Source organism: Rhineura floridana, chromosome 2, assembly GCF_030035675.1.
Source record: "Rhineura floridana isolate rRhiFlo1 chromosome 2, rRhiFlo1.hap2, whole genome shotgun sequence".
Classification (NCBI taxonomy): Eukaryota; Metazoa; Chordata; class Lepidosauria; order Squamata; family Rhineuridae; genus Rhineura; species Rhineura floridana.
The window spans coordinates 237,101,872-237,119,930 of NC_084481.1; the positions used below are offsets into that span (position 1 = coordinate 237,101,872).

The following is an 18,059-nucleotide window of genomic DNA, read 5'->3' on the forward strand; positions in this document are numbered from 1 at the left end:
TCTCCTAAAAGAGCCAACCAAGATGGGCTGCTTGCCTGGCCGTTCTTGGTCCAAGCACAACAAAAGAAAATGCTGAAGGAAAAAGAAAAGTCCTGCATACCTCAGAAACCACCACCTCCCCCAGAATTCCACAACAGCCTTAAAGAAATTCACCTAGAATCTTCCTAGTATTTCATCAACGGGCAGAGTCTGTGGAGCATACAGATGGGCATTTACAATCACCTGACCCTCAACTCTGGAACTCTCTTCCTCTACATACAGAGAGCCCTCGTCAGCAGTACAACCCTGGCTTCTTTAGGAGAACTTTTAACAGGTGGGGCTGAACTTGTAAGGGTCATACTCAGAGACCTAATGAAACCAATGGACTTAAGTTACTTAAATCCATTTGTTTTAATGGATCTACTCCATGTATGACTTAACAGCAGATATAACCCATGACCTCTAACTGGTTAAAGTCAAAGGTATTTTAAAATGTATCCTCCTTCGCTACTGGATAAACCCAAGAATGGAACAAGGATGTCTATTTGTGTTTTAAAGCAATCTCTAAGAAGTTCACACAAAAATAACAAAACTAAAAACCCAGTGGATATAAACATCAGAGTACCATAAACATTAAAAACTAATTAATTCAAGATTTTAAATTAATACAATAAAAACATGTAAGTATAGAAACAAAATACTGAGCCGTGTACTTTTTTCTTAAGAATTGGGAAAAGCTTGTCGAAATGGGTGTGTTTTCAGTGAAGTTTAAAACCCAATACATCTCACGCCTTCCATATTGCAGGAGGTAGGGTGTTCCAGAGCACCAAGGCCCCAACAGAGAAGGCCCACTTACGTAAAGGCACAAGCAGACAATATACGTTACGGCCAGCAGGGCCGGCTCCTCTGAAGGTGGCATGGACTGGCTGGATCCACGCAGGGGAAAACCATCCACCAAGTATCCTGCTTCAGGTCAACACCAAACGTGGTGCAGTAGCTAATAGGCAACCAGTGCAGTTATTTCAGCACAGGTGAAACGTGTGCATGCCTAGCTGCCCCACTCAGCAATATATGTATGCAATACGTTTCTATCTCACCTCTCCACCTAGTTCGGGTCCAAAAGGCAGCTTGCAACTCTAACATTTCACACACAATCTCCATAAAACTGGTAAATTACAGCATCACCAGTTAAGACCAGAAAACAGAAGCTAAAACCTAATCCTCAAAGGCTGGCAAAATAAAAGGTGTAATTCTAGTATCTTCCTTATTTTTGCCCACAAAAGCAGGATAAAGGGACAAGTGAAACAATCGCCCACCCACCCACATAAAATGAACCAGCTGAGGGAAGAACCAAAGCCAAAGGGGTGCCATCAACAGGGAATCTATCAGCACACACTTCATTAGCATCTAGAATATTCTGATATGGAGAAGACAAACACAGGGGTGTGTGTGTTATTATTGATTAATATTCCATCTTTCCTCCTGAAGCAGCCCAGGACAACAAGCTGAGCCTGCAAGGGTCTTAACAAGTTCTACTGCAATCATCTCCACGTTGTTCCAGCCAGGACCTTCTTCCCTCAAGTACTGGCAGCCGGACATTAACTTTTAGACAGAGCCACCAGGCCCCACACTGACTAACATCTGTAGGAATCTTAAAGATCTGACAAAGAACCACTAATCTGAAATTAAGCTGAAACCATCAAAATCAAGGGGACACCCCTCCCAAAGTTAGCTCTTGGTGGGGGAACTGCCTAAAAATATTTTAGTTAGTTTGTAAACCTAGGATTTATTTCAAATGCCATCTGCATTAAAGAGCCAGAGCTAACATTTTCAAAGTGCTGGACAAACACGAACCATCCCCTAATAAGGGGTATTTGGTATAAATCACATGCTGTAAGCAAGGTATTTTAAACTTAATTGTTTAATGTCTTTTTTCAAAGTCTTTTGATGAGATCGACAGCTACAGGAATGCAGCAGGTACAAATAACAGCCGTGTCAGATAAACCTAAAAACATCCATTTTAGAAGAGGCATAAATGGCCCCTCTTGATGGACCTGGGTTGCCAGGATGACATCACAACAGTGTTCCAGCTTACTATAATGTTGTAGGCACAGGTTTTTAACCTGTAAAGGTCTTAATTCCTTGAGCACCATGTTCTTTTGAGACTATGACCTTTCCTTTGAGCACATCAAGCTTTCCACGATAGACCATTAACTTGCAGACCCCAAGTCAAACTGAAGCTCTAAGGCTGCCAACATTCACCTGCCAGCAGCAGTTCAGTGGATTGAAAGGTGTGAAAAGAGTGTAAGAAAAAGAGGGGCTGCACTATTTCCCAAAGTATTTGGGGTGGGTTACACTTGCTGACAGGCCACTCTAGGTGGGTGTTACTCCACTTTATCACAGTAGGCAAGACTAACCTGTACGGCAGCAGTCCACAGATTATGGCCTGCAGATCATGAGTTTTGTGCAGGTGGTCTACAGAAAGTTGCAAACCATCAGGAATATCTGTCCTTTAGCCCGCATATTTTTTTGATGACTAAGACTGAGGCTATTTTGGCCATGGTTAAATCGTCGAACAGGCTAACAATGTCGTGACCTAAGGGATTATGATTTTCAAAATACAGTAGAATGGTTTGTTCTATTAATTTTCCTCCAAACAATTACCACGGAAAGGAGTCCTGGGGCCTGTGAATTTCAGTGATGATTTTGATCATGTGAGCACTGAAGAAAAAATATTATTAAAATATAAGGTACGTATGTCTTTGATTTGTAGAACATTTGTTATTCAGTGATCCACAGAAAAACCAAGTTTGGAACCACTGCTCTAGAATTATCAACCTGCTGAGAATAGCCTTCTAACAATATCATGTCCAAATTAAAGCAGCTGGAATATCCAGATAGACCTTCTCAGTTATTGCTGTGAACAACTGCTGCTCTTGTTTGAGCTTTCTCTCTCTAGAGGTCTGAAAAAATCAAGCACAAATATCTCTTGGAAATGCTGCAAAAACGTTCTTATCGAACCAGGTGCTGCTGCTGCTGAGTTATTTGCGTTGGATGTTTCAATATGGTCTGCATTTTAAATTCTTGCATTCACTGACTATTAGAATCACTTTGGGGATTCCAGTAGGACTAGAAATATGAAGATCAGGATTGAGAAATAACACTAAAGCCTGAACTAAACAAAAAGACTGAAATACTCACCTCTTGCTCTACATACTGCAGGAGATAGACCCAGCCTGTGAAATCTTGTGGGTTAGTTTCAACCACCTTCCAGAACTTTTCAAACTCAGGAGGGAATGAAAGCTCAGGATCATCAGACTTTGTGGTTTCATCGCCCGGCATTTCACTGTCCTGGGTAGTCTCTTCCTGGGCACTGTCACCAGGAGAGTTGTCAGGGGACTGCTCCATCTCTGTGACACTCATGATCTCTGTGCTGAAGTCAGCTGGTTGCTCACTCCTGGCTTCAGTGTCCTTGCCCATGTTCTCGCTTTTCAAGTTACTGTTGTCGTCCTTATGATCTGAAGTCTGCATAGCGACAGACACTGCTCTTGTTCTGTTAGAAAATAGCCTGTTGAAATGGAAAAAGAACAGATCATCTGCTGAGTATAGGATTCCTGAAATAAGGGCACCTGATATTATACATTCCCAGTGATTGATGGAGGGTTTTAAAATCTTGAAGAACCAAGGAAGAATGAATGGGACTTGCCCCAACTCACCCTGAACATTAATGGCTGAAATGGGATACAGGTCCAGATATCAGTACTAAAACTGACTTACAACTGTTCTGAAACTACGTTGCCCTAGTTAATGGGTGGGTAAAGTATTGACTGAGAAGTAAACAGCTTTTAGGCTCTCTCTGCTGACAGCATAAAAGAGAAAGCCAAAGGCAAAGCAGAAACTGAGGACACAAACCAAATTATTGGCTTAAGAGAATTACTTTGTGTATCTGCACTTTTCAGATACATCTGAAGCTACGAAATGTGTGTGTGTGTGGGGGGGGGGGGGAGATTAACCAAGCAAGCACACATCACATAAATATTCAAACATGAAGAGAAGCAAAACATTTGTTCTCAGCAAAGCAGCTCTTGATAAAGGGCTGAAAAAGTTTGGTGCTCACATCTTAAATCACAGTTCTCATAATTAAAAAGAAAAAAAATTGGAACATGTCACTACAGACCAAACTATGGCCTAAAGAACTTGCTAGAAAGTACAGGAAAATTCCACATCCTAAAGAAGTATCTGCAACTACTGACAGTATTGCAGAAGCTCCATCCCTCTGTATTATTAAATGCTGTTAATAATAAAATACAGAGCTCTTGGTTAGCCTAACCATGGTTCATTTATTCCAACAGCTGGGACGTTATTGGCCGTTTGGCATTTCCCTTTATACTTACACCTAGCACAGTGGGATACGGTTATCCCTGGATATAAACTATATCGGAAGGACAGGGAAGGACATATTGGTGGCGGAGTCGCTCTATACGTGAAAGAAGGCATTGAATCCAGCAAGCTCGAAACCCCAAAAGAGGCAGACTCCTCCACGGAATCGTTGTGGGTGGTGATACCATGCCCCAGGAGGGACTTAATACTGGGAACGATCTATCGTCCCCCTGATCAAAATGCTCAGGGAGACCTGGAGATGGGATATTAAATCGAGGAAGCATCCAAACTAGGAAATGTGGTAGTAATGGGTGACTTCAACTACCCAGACATAGACTGGCCGCATATGTGTTCCAGTCACAACAAAGCAGCAAAATTTCTAGATATTCTAAATGACTATGCCCTAGACCAGTTGGTTACAGAACCCACCAGAGGGACGGCAACCCTGGACTTAGTCCTCAGTGGGGACTGGTACCTGGTATGAGATGTAAGTGTTGTCGAACCGATTGGGAGCAGTGACCATAGTGCTATTAAATTAAACATACATGTAAAGGGCCAATTGCCAAGAAAATCCAACACGGTCACATTTGACTTCAAAAGAGGGAACTTCACAAAAATGAGGGGACTGGTAAAAAGAAAGCTGAAAAACAAAGTCCAGAGGGTCACATCACTCAAAAATGCTTGGAAGTTGTTTTAAAAGACTGTATTAGAAGCTCAACTGGAGTGCATACAGCAGATCAGAAAAGGTACCACCGGGGCCAAGAAAATGCCAGCATGGTTAACGAGCAAAGTCAAGGAAGCTCTCAGAGGCAAAAAGTTTTTTTCCAGAAAATGGAAGTCTTGTCCGAATTAAGAAAATAAAAAGGAACACAAACTCTGGCAAAAGAAATGCAAAAAGACAATAAGGGATGCTAAAAAAGAATTTGAGGAGCACATTGCTAAGAACATAAAAACCAACAACAAAAAATTCTATAAATACGTTCAAATCAGGAGACCATCTAGGGAGGCGATTGGACCCTTGGATGATAAGGGAGTCAAAGATGTACTAAAGAACAATAAGGAGATTGCAGAGAAGCTAAATGAATTCTTTGGATCTGTCTTCACAGTGGAAGATATAGGGCAGATCCCTGAACCTGAACTAACATTTGCAGGTAGGGATTCTGAGGAACTGAGACAAATAGTGGTAACGAGAGAGGATGTTCTACGCTTAATAGACAATATAAAAACTGACAAATCACTGGGCTCAGATGGCATCCACCCGAGAGTTCTCAAAGAACTCAAATGTGAAATTGCTGATCTGCTAACTAAAATATGTAATTGTCCCTCTGGTCCTCCTCCGTGCCTGAGGACTGGAAAGTGGCAAATGTAACGCCAATCTTCAAAAAGGGATCCAGAGGGGATCCCGGAAATTACAGGCCAGTTACCTTAACTTCTGTCCCTGGAAAACTGGTAGAAAGTACTATTAAAGCTAGAATAACTAAGCACATAGAAGAACAAGCCTTGCTGAAGCAGAGCCAGCATGGCTTCTGCAAGGGAAAGTCCTGTCTCAGTAACCTATTAGAATTCTTTGAGAGTGTCAACAAGCATATAGATAGAGGTGATCCAGTGGAAATAGTGTACTTAGACTTTCAAAAACCGTTTGACAAGGTACCTCACCAAAGACTTCTGAGGAAGCTTAGCAGTCATGGAATAAGAGGACAGGTCCTCTTGTGGATAAGGAATTGGTTAAGAAGCAGAAAGCAAAGAGTAGGAATAAATGGACAGTTCTCCCAATAGAGGGCTGTAGAAAGTGGAGTCCCTCAAGGATCGGTATTGGGACCTGTACTTTTCAACTTGTTCATTAATGACCTAGAATTAGGAGTGAGCAGTGAAGTGGCCAAGTTTGCTGATGACACTAAATTGTTCAGGGTCGTTAAAACAAAAAGGGATTGCGAAGAGCTCCCAAAAGACCTCTCTAAACTGAGTGAATGGGCGGAAAAATGGCAAATGCAATTCAATATAAACAAGTGTAAAATTATGCATATTGGGGCAAAAAATCTTAATTTCACATATACGCTCATGGGGTCTGAACTGGCGGTGACCGGCCAAGAGAGAGACCTCGGGGTTGTAGTGGACAGCACGATGAAAATGTCGACCCAGTGTGCGGCAGCTGTGAAAAAGGCAAATTCCATGCTAGCGATAATTAGGAAAGGTATTGAAAATAAAACAGCCGATATCATAATGCCGTTGTATAAATCTATGGTGCGGCCGCATTTGGAATACTGTGTACAGTTCTGGTTGCCTCATCTCAAAAAGGATATTATAGAGTTGGAAAAGGTTCAGAAGAGGGCAACCAGAATGATCAAGAGGATGGAGTGACTTCCTTATGAGGAAAGGTTGCAGCATTTGGGGCTTTTTAGTTTAGAGAAAAGGCGGGTCAGAGGAGACATGATAGAAGTGTATAAAATTATGCATGGCATTGAGAAAGTGGATAGAGAAAAGTTTTTCTCCCTCTCTAATACTAGAACTCGTGGACATTCCAAGAAGCTGAAAGTTGGAAGATTCAGGACAGACAAAAGGAAGTACTTCTTTACTCAGCGCATAGTTGAACTATGGAATTTGCTCCCACAAGACGCAGTAATGGCCACCAGCTTGGATGGCTTTAAAAGAAGATTAGACAAATTCATGGAGGAGAGGGCTATCAATGGCTACTAGCCATGATGGCTGTGCTCTGCCACCCTAGTCAGAGGCAGCATGCTTCTGAAAACTAGTTGCCGGAAGCCTCAGGAGGGGAGAGTGTTCTTGCACTCGGGTCCTGCTTGTGGGCTTCCCCCAGGCACCTGGTTGGCCACTGTGAGAACAGGATGCTGGACTAGATGGGCCACTCCAGCAGGCTCTTATGTTCTTAATATGGATTATATTATGTTCAACTGCAATTTGACATTAACATAATGATTAAGCACATCCCTCCATGTTAAACACATTACCTATGGCTGTAATTCTATACTCAGCTAGGAATAAGACTTACAGAACATAGTGAGAGTTACTTTTCAGTAAACATGCATAAGATTGCACAAATTTCTAAAAGTAGTTAGAAGATTAACCAGAAAGGCACTAAAATCCACACTAGGAAAGAAAAACTTTTTTAAAAAAAGTCTATGCAAACGCATTAAAAATAAAAGGTTGGGACTTGAAAAATTCCAGCTATGTGACTCTGGCACAAGGATGAATTCACAGAATTCTCCCCATATGAAACAAGAGGCCTGAAACCCCAAGCCCATGTCACCAGCCCACAGCTAGCATAGAGAAGGTTTATTAGAGAGGCTGCCCCAGAGAGATTAAATTTGTTCTGTTCACAGTTCATAATGTTGGGGAGCATTGCTCGGCACCCTGGGACCTCCAGTATGGAGTTCCGCAGGGGTCAGTTCTGTCCCCCATGCTGTTTAATATCTATATGCAGCCACTGGGTGCGGTCATCAGGAGCTTTGGAGTGCGTTGCCATCAGTATGCTGCTGACACGCAGCTCTATTTCTCCTTTTCATCTTTTTCAGGTGAGTCTGTCGACGTGCTGAACCGATGCCTGGCTGCAACACTGGACTGGATGAGAGCTAACAAACTGAGGCTTAATCCAGACAAGACTGAGATGCTATTGGTGGGGGATGCTGCTGGTGGGTGGTTCTCCTGACCGGATGGCGGATGTTTGACCTGTTCTGGATGGGGTTGCACTCCCCCTGAAAGAGCAGGACCGTAGCTTGGGAGTCCTTTTAGAACCATCTCTATCACTTGAGGCTCAGGTAGCCTCGGTGGCACAGAGTGCTTTTTACCAAATTCGGCTGGTGGCTCAGCTACACCCCTATCTGGACAGAGAGAACCTCGCTTCAGTAGTTTATGCCCTGGTAACCTCTAAATTAGATTACTGCAATGCGCTCTACGTGGGGCTGCCTTTCAAGACGGTTCGGAAACTGCAGCTTGTGCAGAATGCAGCGGCCAGATTGTTAACGGGGACCAGACGGTCCGAACATATAACACCGGTTCTGGTCCGCTTGCATTGGCTGCCTATATGTTTCCGGGCCCAGTTCAAAGTGCTGGTTCTAACCTACAAAGCCTTACACAGCACACGACCACACTACCTGATGGAACGCCTCCCCCGATATGAACCTACCCGTACACTACGCTCAACATTGAAGTCCCTCCTCCGAGTGCCTACTCATAGGGAAGCTCGGAGGGTGGCAACGAGAAAAAGGGATTTTTCAGTGGTGGCCCCCGATTTGTGGAACAATCTCCCTGAGGAGATATGCCTGGCGCCAACACTGCTATCTTTCCGGCGCCAGGTTAAAACTTTCCTCTTCGCCCAGGCATTTTAATATGTTTTTGTATGTGTTGGAACTGTTTTACCTTTTTAAATTTTTTTAAAACTTTTAATGTGTTTTAAATTGTTAATATGTGTTTATTGTATTTTGATGTTGGTCTTGTGAACCGCCCAGAGAGCTTCGGCTATGAGGCGGTATATCAGTTAAATAAATAAATAAATAAACATTTGTGTCTAATAGAAGAACCCAAAGAATAGCAGGAATAACCCATATCCCTAAAACAACAGCAATAACCCATCATTGAAGCCAATGACAAGGAAAGTCTTGCTGGAATAAGGAAAGCCTCATGTGCCTTCCCAAAAACTGTTGTTGTTGTTGTTGTTCTGTGCCTTCAAGTCGATTACGACTCATGGCGACCCCATGAATCAGTGACCTCCAAGAGCATCTGCCATGAACCATCCTGTTCAGATCTTGTAGGTGCAGGTCTGTGGCTTCCTTTATGGAATCAATCCATCTTGTTTGGCCAAAAACTATTAAGGAGATGAATTTTCATATTTTCATAGGTAACTTATTCCATAGCCAGGAGCAAGACCATACTTCAACTAACCAAAAGTGCTTTATTTTTCTGTGGAAAAATTTCCATTTCATAAGTTCATTATTAACATGAAGGGATGCCATCTGCAAATACAGTATTAGGCAGATTTGTAAATTTAAAAGTGTTCAGCTGTGTTGACTAAATACAAATGAAATAAACAAGCTAAATTATATCACACCCTAGTTTTTCCAATACAAACTGAAAATTTCCCAGAACACCCACATCACTGATTAAAAGTATTCTTGAGAGCTATGCAAAACCCAGACCATTAAAAAGAGTGAATCTGTCTTACAGTTAATTTATTGCTAGTCTTTTGATGCTTCTTTTCAACATTTCCATTAAAAAAGTTTTGTAAAGTGCTAAGATGCAGAAAGGCTATCTTGCAATCTCGTTTCAGGAACAGCAAAACCCTGCCCACCACACCCAACCCTACTTCAGAGAACAAGATGAAAGAGACTAGATGCATAAATTCCTGACCAAGCTGTGCTGTTCTGCTTGGAAACAATTTGCACAGCAAGACCCAACTCAGAAATCACAACCCCTGCAGGTGACTACTAGGAGGAAATAAAAAGCACAACTTAGTTGCTATCTTTGTGCTCTGTTCAAAAATTTGGCCAAGCAGGTATAACTAAAGCCCTTAGAAGATCACAAGCAACTGATAATGTAACTAGAGAACCCATAGCAGATTAGAGTAATAAACCTACACGACCTAAGGAATTAATTAGGAATTTATGGTGCTTATGTTAGTGCAGTTTTTGGCCTACTTTTTAAATGTTTTTCTTTGAACTGATACGGAAATATAATTGAGATGCCTGTAGAAGTTACACTGTTGTGTTTATTTTTATGTACCGTTACTGAGCTGACTTGAACAAATTTCTTTTGCAGAAATGCAGCATGTGCACCCCTCACATTCCTCTCCTCACAGCTTGCTCTGAAGCATGGCCAAGATTACAGTAACCCTATGTAACACCCCCCCCCATTTATGTTTTTCTCTTGGCACAGTAAAAAAAAGCTGTGTCATTGTTCTGAGCCTTATTTGGGTCCCACCTGTATTTTTTTCAGTGGCACTTAGTCTTCACTATACCATAGAATAGTAGAGTTGGAAGGGCCTATGAGTCCATCAAGTCCAACCCCCTGCACAATGCAGGAATCCATATCAAAGCATTCCCGACAGATAGCTGTCCAGCTGCCTCTTGAATGTCTCCAGTGTCAGAGACTCCACTACCTCTCTAGGTAATTGGCTTCATTGTCATATGGCTCTAACAGTTAGGAAGCTTTTCCTGATGTCCAGTCGAAATCTGGCTTCCTGCAACTTGAGCCCATTATTCCATGTCCTACACTCTGGGACAATCAAGAAGAGATCCCTGCCCTCTGTGTGACAACCTTTCATGTACTTGAAGAGTGCGATCATATCTCCCCTCAGTCTTCTCTTCTACGGGCTAAAATGCCCAGTTCTTTCAGTCTCTCCTTATAGGGCTTTGTTTCCAGTCCTCTGATCATCCTTGTCCTCCTCTGAACCTGTTCCAGTTTGTCTGCATCCTTCTTGAAGTGCAGAGACCAGAACTGGACACAGAACTCAAGATGAGGCCTAACCAGCGCTGAATAGAGGGGAACTAATACTTCATGCGATTTGGAAACTAATATTGCTATTTTATGTTTTATTTTTGTGAATCACAGCATGCAGGAAAAACGAAATGTATTTTATGTATTTATTAAATTTATATCCCATCCTTCCTTCTAGTACATATATGCATTTTAAAATACTAATTTATGCTAGATAGGTTTGTGACTTACAACAAGATTGGCATCATTTGTAACATGGCTGCCTGGCCAGAAGCCCAAAGGCAATCTATACCAGTGATGTTAGACAGCATATTAAGCCTAACCCAAAATGGGCAAGGCATCATCAGCCAAAAACACATTTAAGACCCACTGCGTAGCAGCAACTATGCTAAGTGTGCTTATACACACACACACAATGGAGCTTCCTACCTGCACATTTGGCAAGCACAGAAATGAGGAGGAACATGAATGAGTAATGTAGTATTATAGCATAACAAAGACTCTAACAGGGAAGTCAAAGAGAAATTCTGATAACCTGAAGCAAAGTATTGTTCATACTTCTACCCTGCCAAGTGGCCTTTGAGCATCTCTAATACACACCCTCTCTGCTTGCCTTCCACACCATTCTGCCTCAACACCTCACCTCTCCCCCCAACACGCACACCTTTTGCCAATTCCTCATATCCTCCTGCCACGCCTACATATGCTTTCCTCATGGGAAAATCCCTGGAAAGGAATCCTGCCTCTTCCACCTTCTGCATAGCACTCAGAACCCTGCTGGGGCACTAAATACAAATGTTAAACAATAGCAAGGGGGAGGCGCTGTTACCCTAACTGCAAGAAAAATCCGCTTCCCAAACCCTCATTTTTCTGTTTTCTTTGAAATCTTTCCTTCATACATTTCAACCGCAAAATATTCTTTTAAAAACAAGAGAGAAAGGAGTACGCCTTGGCTCTTCACCCTAGAGTCAGAAGCTAATTCAGTGGGCTGATTGCAAAAGCCAGGTAAGAAGAGAATCCCTGCCCCTTAAAAAAAATCCACCCTCATGTTCCTTTAGCAGCTAGATCTCCTTGTCTGGTGTGAGGGTCTGAGAAACTCAGCTTTCTTACACGGACGGCCTCCTGGAACACTAGGTGAACCCTGGCTGCTGGATCAGGGCGAAGGGGGCCCATCCTCTCCAGCATCCTGTCCTCACACCGGCCAGCCTGTTATGTCAGCCACTGCCTACCTGACGCCCTCCTAGGGAGATGGTGGGCTCGCCAATACTGGAGGCCTTGAAGAGGCAGTTGGGGAGCCACCTGTCGGGAATGCCTCGAGTTGCATCCCTGCATCGAGCACGGGGGTGGACTAGACGGCCTTACAGGCCCCTTCCAACTCTGCGATTCTATGGTTTTATGCTTTGGAGCGCCACTCCCACCAGCCGCAGCCGGCGCAGCGGTACCCTGCTGGGGCTGACAGGGCCTTTCCTTCGAATCCCTCCCTGCGAAGCCTTCCAGCGCTCCGCCACCGGGGCCACCCTCAGCAGGGGCCACCCTCAGCAGGGGCCACTGAGACACCGCCCCCCACGCAGCTTTTGCCCCTACAAGGGGAGGGGGAGAGAAAGCTCAGCCGCCCTCCAAGACACCCCCGCGCCAAGAGAGACCGCGGGGGGGGCGGGGCGTCCACGCGGGGGGGCGAGCGCACGAGCAGCGCCCGCGCGGGGGGAGGGGCCGTCCCCCTTTCCTCCCCTTACGGCGGCAACCTCCCCCCTCCCCTCGCCGTGAGGGGGGCGGGATCTGCCCCCTTCGAGCCCCCCTCCGCTTCCTTCGCGCCATGAGGAGATGCGGGAGAGAAGGAAAAGGAGACCCGCCTCCCGCGTCTTCCCTCAGAGAAAAGGGCGAAGGAGCCTTTCCCTCCCCAGCCGCCGCCGCCTTCCCTTCCCTGAAGGAGAGGCGGTTGCTCCGCCTCAGCTTCCCGCCCGCCCGCACCTGGCTCGCGCTCTCTGCCATCGGGCCCGTCCGCAGAGCCGCCGTCGCCACCGCCGTCCCGCCTGACTGAGGGAGCGCAGTGCGCAGGCGCGCCAGGCCCGAGGCCTCCCCTCCCCGTCCGACCTGACCTCCGGCGTCGGCGGCGGGAAGGAGGCGGCGCATGCGCACGCGAAGCTGAGCCTCTTCCTGCGTAGCTTCCAACGCGGCTGCGCCTCGCCAAGGGGACGGGGGAGGCGGCGCGCGTGCCTCTGACTTCGTGCAGAGTTCCTTTCCGCTCTGCTCCGCTCCCACCGCGCGCGAAGGCTGTCTTCTTCAAATCCATTTATTTAAAGCTTCCTTACATGTTATTTATTGTTAATTAGTTAGTTAATTAAATGTATATCCCACCCTTCCGCCTGGGAGACCAGAGCAGCAAACAAAAACACTAAAAACAATGTAAGGCATCTTCAAAGCAAAAAGACTATAAAAACAAAGCAAAACATTTTTTAAAAAAAGATTTAAAAAGCATCTTAAAAAGCAATTCCAGCACAGATGCAGACTGGGATAAGGTCTCCACTTAAAAGGCTTGTTGAAAGAGGAAGGTCTCCAGGTGGCACCGAAAATATAACACAGATGGTGCCTGTCCAATATTTAGGGGGAGGGAATTCCAACGGATAGGTGCCGCCACACTAAAGGTCCGCTTCCTATGTTGTGCGGAACCGGCATCCTGAGAAGATGGTATCTGCAGGAGGCTCTCACCTGCAGAGCTCAGTGATCTGCTGGGTATATATGGGGGAAGACGGTCTTTCAGGTATCCTGGTCCCGAGCTGTATAGGGCTTTGTACACCAAAACTAGAACCTTGAACTTGGCCCGGTAGCAAATGGGCAGCCAGTGCAATTCTTTCAGCAGTGGGTTGATATGGTGGTGAGCCGTCTTGCTGCCGTATTTTGCACCAGCTGCAACGTATTAGTAAAATATTTGTAACAGCAGCAACACCTTCCAGCTCTTAGGGGTGGTGCCCTTAGGACAGCCCCCCAGGGCAGCCCACACCACCACCCCCAGTAGGCAGCATGAGAGCCCCCACCTGCACAGCAGGGCTGGCCTGCCACTCTGCAGAGGGCCGGCCAGGGGCTGCACTGGTGTGGGCGCGCGAAAGCAGCCGTGTCAAGGCCAGCATCTGGAGGGAGAAAAAAGAGCCCAAGCGCCGGACCTTCAGTTAGGCCTGTGTTCAAGGGAAGAGCTCCAGGAGAGGAACAGCAGGACTGATAGCAGAAAGAGTCCTCACAGGACCTGGAACACTCTGCTTATGCTCAGATGCACTTTCCTCACATACCTCATAGCTGAGCCTGCCCAGCTACTTCAATATGGTCATTTTTAAAACAGGGTCCAGGCCCTGCTCCTAGCTCTGAGTGGATAAGACCACCCATTCTATCATTATCTCCCGTTCCAAGCCCCTGCAGCTTTTTTGGGGTGTGTGTGTGTAGGTTTCTTGCCCCCATTAGCCAAGGCTATTATGCTGTGTGCTTTTCAGTCACTTCACAATGCAAGAGGCCATCTATATACATTCTAATTCCTTTTTTTTTTTTTTTTTACAAAAAATAGGCATCCCACAAATACCAAAATGGCTTCTAAGCGGTTTACAAAATCAGTTATAAAATCCATGAATAATCAATTCACAATAACAAAGCCATCAGAGCATTAAAAACATCCTTAATTAAAATGTACAATAAAACAAGCCTGTTAAAAAGCACAACTAAAACAGTTTGAAACAGCTAAAACAGTTCAGAAAACTTGAGATTATGCTGGGCCCTGTTAATAAACCACAAACTGTGTTTGAAACTTTCCTTGGTGGTGTTATCTCCTCCCCATTACTGGAGGTCCTTCAACCCAAAGATCCCTGTGGACAGAGTTGTGCACATTTCCATATCCTCAGCACACACACATTTAACCAATCGTGAACTGTTGTGTGTTCTTTGCATTAAATTAACAGATTGCATTAAGCAACACAAATTCCTACAGGTTCTTAATGATTTGATAAAACTGCAGGATTACCTGTGCAGGTTCTTATTCATTGTGAGGAATAATAAGCAGGATACTGACTGGCAAGTTTATTAACATAAGACACGAAGAACAGCCTGACTGCTGGACCAGCCAGCGGCTCACCTAGTACAGCAGCCTTTTCTCACAGTGGCTAACCAGATACCCTTTATGGGAAGCCTGCAAAGAAGGACCTGGCCCCAACCTGGCCCACAAATGGTATTCAGAGGCATACTACTTCTTCTTCTTCTGGGGTTTTATGGCAAGGCCTATCAGAGGCATACTTGCCTCCAAGAGTAGAACATAGAACATACCCACCCTGAATTCTGCCAAGTCCTCTTTTAAAGGTATCCAGGTTGGTGGTGATGACCATGTCTTATAGCAAATGCCATAGTTAAACTACCACTGTGTGAAGAAGTACTTCCCTTTCTCAGTCCTGAATCCCAGCGAGGTCTGAGAAAGGCTCCTGGCCTGAAAGTGGCCTCAGAGAGCCACTGACAGTGTAGACCAGGAATCCACATGTACTTGTATGGCTGCAACTCAGTAGTGAGCCAACGGAACGCCAATGACGCAAACAGTAGTGAACTAGATGGACCAATGATCTGACTCAATACAAACTATCACCCTTTTGAGTATCTCCTCCCTGCCCCCACCCCATAATTTCTTTCCTAAAATATGTGTCTTCTTGTGCCACGTTTTTCCTACTTTTCATTACATACATTTTCAGTAACTTTATGCTAAACAATCGAAGGTACATTTCAAATCAAGAGAGAGAAAGAGGGAGAAACAAATAATCACATTTTTACAGAAATAAATCCATTTATTTTTATAACTTTTTTTGTTTCAAATGAATACAGTACTTATAGATGTCAAATTTTGAGAGCAGAAGAACTGGCACTATATCGCTGAGAATTGCACAGCAGGGCAGAAAACACCTTTATAAATTTTGGACAGAGACAAATTCAGTATTATTTTCACACTAAAACATGGAAGCTACATTCAACACGTGACATTTCTTTTAAGACATGTGCTGTTCAAAATCTGTAAAAATTATTCATTTTCTATAAATGTTGGTCAACATGCTTCATTATAACCTGTTAAAAGTTTTACAACAGTGTGCAGATAATGATGCATGACTGTCAAGCAGATGTAATACATCAACAGCAGCGAAAGCAAGCTAACACTGCACAATCATGAGTGGGATTGATTTTAAAAATACATTTTGTTCCACAAACATTTTTTACACAGAACCCTGTTCTTCATATGTGTCTCTCAAAAATTTTTTTCTTCCTCTTAAGGCTACGTGAGAAGACATGTCATAACATGATTTCATGATTAAAACTATTCCTATTTTAAAATCTCATCTTCGTTAGGACACACAGGGCACTGTGCCACAGAGTCTAAAGAAAAGTGCAAACAAGCCGAGTTGACTTTTGCTTTCGTAGACATCCAATCCCAATTCCACAGCACCAGGGGGGAGAGCGCTCACAAGCATCATACTGATTTTGGTTTCAGCCTAGGACTGGTACTGGAAAAGAAACAAAGTCTTCAATGGCTGGTAATTAAAAGCATTCACTCCAAATTTGCTTTCATATGAAAAGCACAGGCACGGTGAAGAAACGCAGCTAGAGAATGCTCCACTCAACCCCAAGTAAAACAGTTTGCTGTCAGTCTTTCAGTAACCTATAATCACCGTAGTATCCGTATACGCATCTGCTAAGTCTGCTTCAGGTAGCTTGGTCAAGGAATTCCTCCAAAGTTCTTTTGATGTGCGGGGGCTGGGATGCAGCTTGGATCAACAGATTGGGACCCATTTGTGCAAAAAGTGCTTTTGACAATTTAGCGGTGGCTGTCCGAATATTTCCACCAGCTCCAGGCAAGGAGCCGCTGTTTGTCATGTTGCTCAATAGATGCCACAGAACCACCAAAACCTTCTGCTCCACAGCATGCGGCTTGCGGGGATACAGCTCGACAACAAGCTCTGGATTCAGGAAAAGAACAAACGGGAGTTATTGTTCAAATCAAATGTACGACAGGAGGGTGCCTTCCCACCTCATGCCTCCCGCCCCAATGCTGAACAAGAATACTATCCTAAAACCACATAATTATAGACCCCCACCCCTTGGACACACAAAGCATCTTCTACAAACATCATAAATCAAACCCAAGCTCTCTACCGGGTTTAAATACGTTGTTCTGCTTTCAGCTGCTTTAATTGGAGGGGATGCTGATTGACTACTTTGCATTCGCTTTTCAGTCTATTGTTTTTCTCTCTTGTTCTCTGCTACCTGTCCTGGGCTTTAGGGCTGCAAGGACCCTCCATGCTGTACAGAATAACAGACATGGCACAGCAAACGACACAATTTCCGAACAGTGAAGAGTCTTGAGCAAACACATACCACACAGATTTGCACAGAATGGTCTAGCCCTGGATGAGAAGCTTCACGGACAAGGAAGACACAAAGGAGACGGAAGCAAAGCAAGAGCCTTACCTGCAAGCTTTTCGGTGATGTCTTGTTTGGCTTTTCCATTCAGAAACTGAGCCTTTGTGCAGAATGGCTGAAGCAGCAGATAGTTGTCTAGATGCAAGGGAAGGAGGACAGAGAAAAACCAGCTGAATGAGAGTCCCAGGGTCAGCTTCCGGAAATGCTGCTCTGAGGTCTGCAAGCAGTCTTTCATACAGAATAGCGAGGAAAGGGCTACTTAAGAATTCCATGACACTGTACTAAGGGAAAGCACTGAGAACGAGGCCTTTGAAAACATAATGAATTCTCTCCCCCCCCTCAAGATGTTTTCCCCTCATCTTGTGTTAATTTCAGAACTGGCTTAAGGCGTGCAAAAAGACAGGGCCTGCTCCACTTGGGAAACCTTCCTCCACCACATGCACATACATAAAGCATTGGTGTGCCAACCTGTGCACAATTAACAAGTGCATAAGTGAGTAATGGAAAAGGAACCAAGTGAACTCTTTTCGCAACACTATTTTCTAAAGCTCAGCCAATAGATGAAAAGAGCCAATTACCCAAGTGTTGAGAAAGAGCTTGGATGACGTTAGTGGCAGCAGCATAGATGCCTGGATTCTTGGAGTTCAGGTTGTTGTCAACCAAGGCAGGAATCAGCATGTTGATAACAGGTGACAGCTTCTCTTTCAACAGAGGAATCAAGCGGTGCATCGTCTCCAGGGCAACTTGATTGACCTTGCTGTTGGAGTCATGTAAGCGAGACTTGAAGGCATCAAAGATCTAGAAAAGTGCACACTGATCACAAC

The 18,059-nt window shown here is 44.5% G+C and overlaps 2 protein-coding genes across 4 annotated transcripts in view; both read right to left on the reverse strand.

Annotated features, from left to right (window-relative positions):
• The window catches only part of PRPF39 (pre-mRNA processing factor 39), a 39,408-nt gene extending 26,411 nt beyond the window's left edge, over positions 1-12,997 (reverse strand). Inside the window, exons 1-2 of the mRNA XM_061612649.1 lie at positions 12,775-12,997; positions 3,181-3,547 (exon numbers count right to left, since the gene is read on the reverse strand). Of these exons, the coding sequence (XP_061468633.1) occupies positions 3,181-3,510 (330 nt within the window). The 5' untranslated portion in view covers positions 3,511-3,547; positions 12,775-12,997. The remainder of the gene's footprint in view (positions 1-3,180; positions 3,548-12,774) is intronic.
• A 2,613-nt stretch (positions 12,998-15,610) lies between these two features.
• The window catches only part of TOGARAM1 (TOG array regulator of axonemal microtubules 1), a 41,810-nt gene continuing 39,361 nt past the window's right edge, over positions 15,611-18,059 (reverse strand). The window contains exons 20-22 of one of the 3 annotated variants that reach the window (XM_061612647.1): positions 17,814-18,033; positions 17,284-17,370; positions 15,611-16,772 (exon numbers count right to left, since the gene is read on the reverse strand). In XM_061612647.1, the coding sequence (XP_061468631.1) occupies positions 16,519-16,772; positions 17,284-17,370; positions 17,814-18,033 (561 nt within the window). In that variant the 3' untranslated portion in view covers positions 15,611-16,518. Of the gene's footprint in view, positions 16,773-17,283; positions 17,371-17,813; positions 18,049-18,059 lie in introns of those variants that run through there. The other 2 variants (XR_009760803.1, XM_061612648.1) reach the window with 2 other exon arrangements.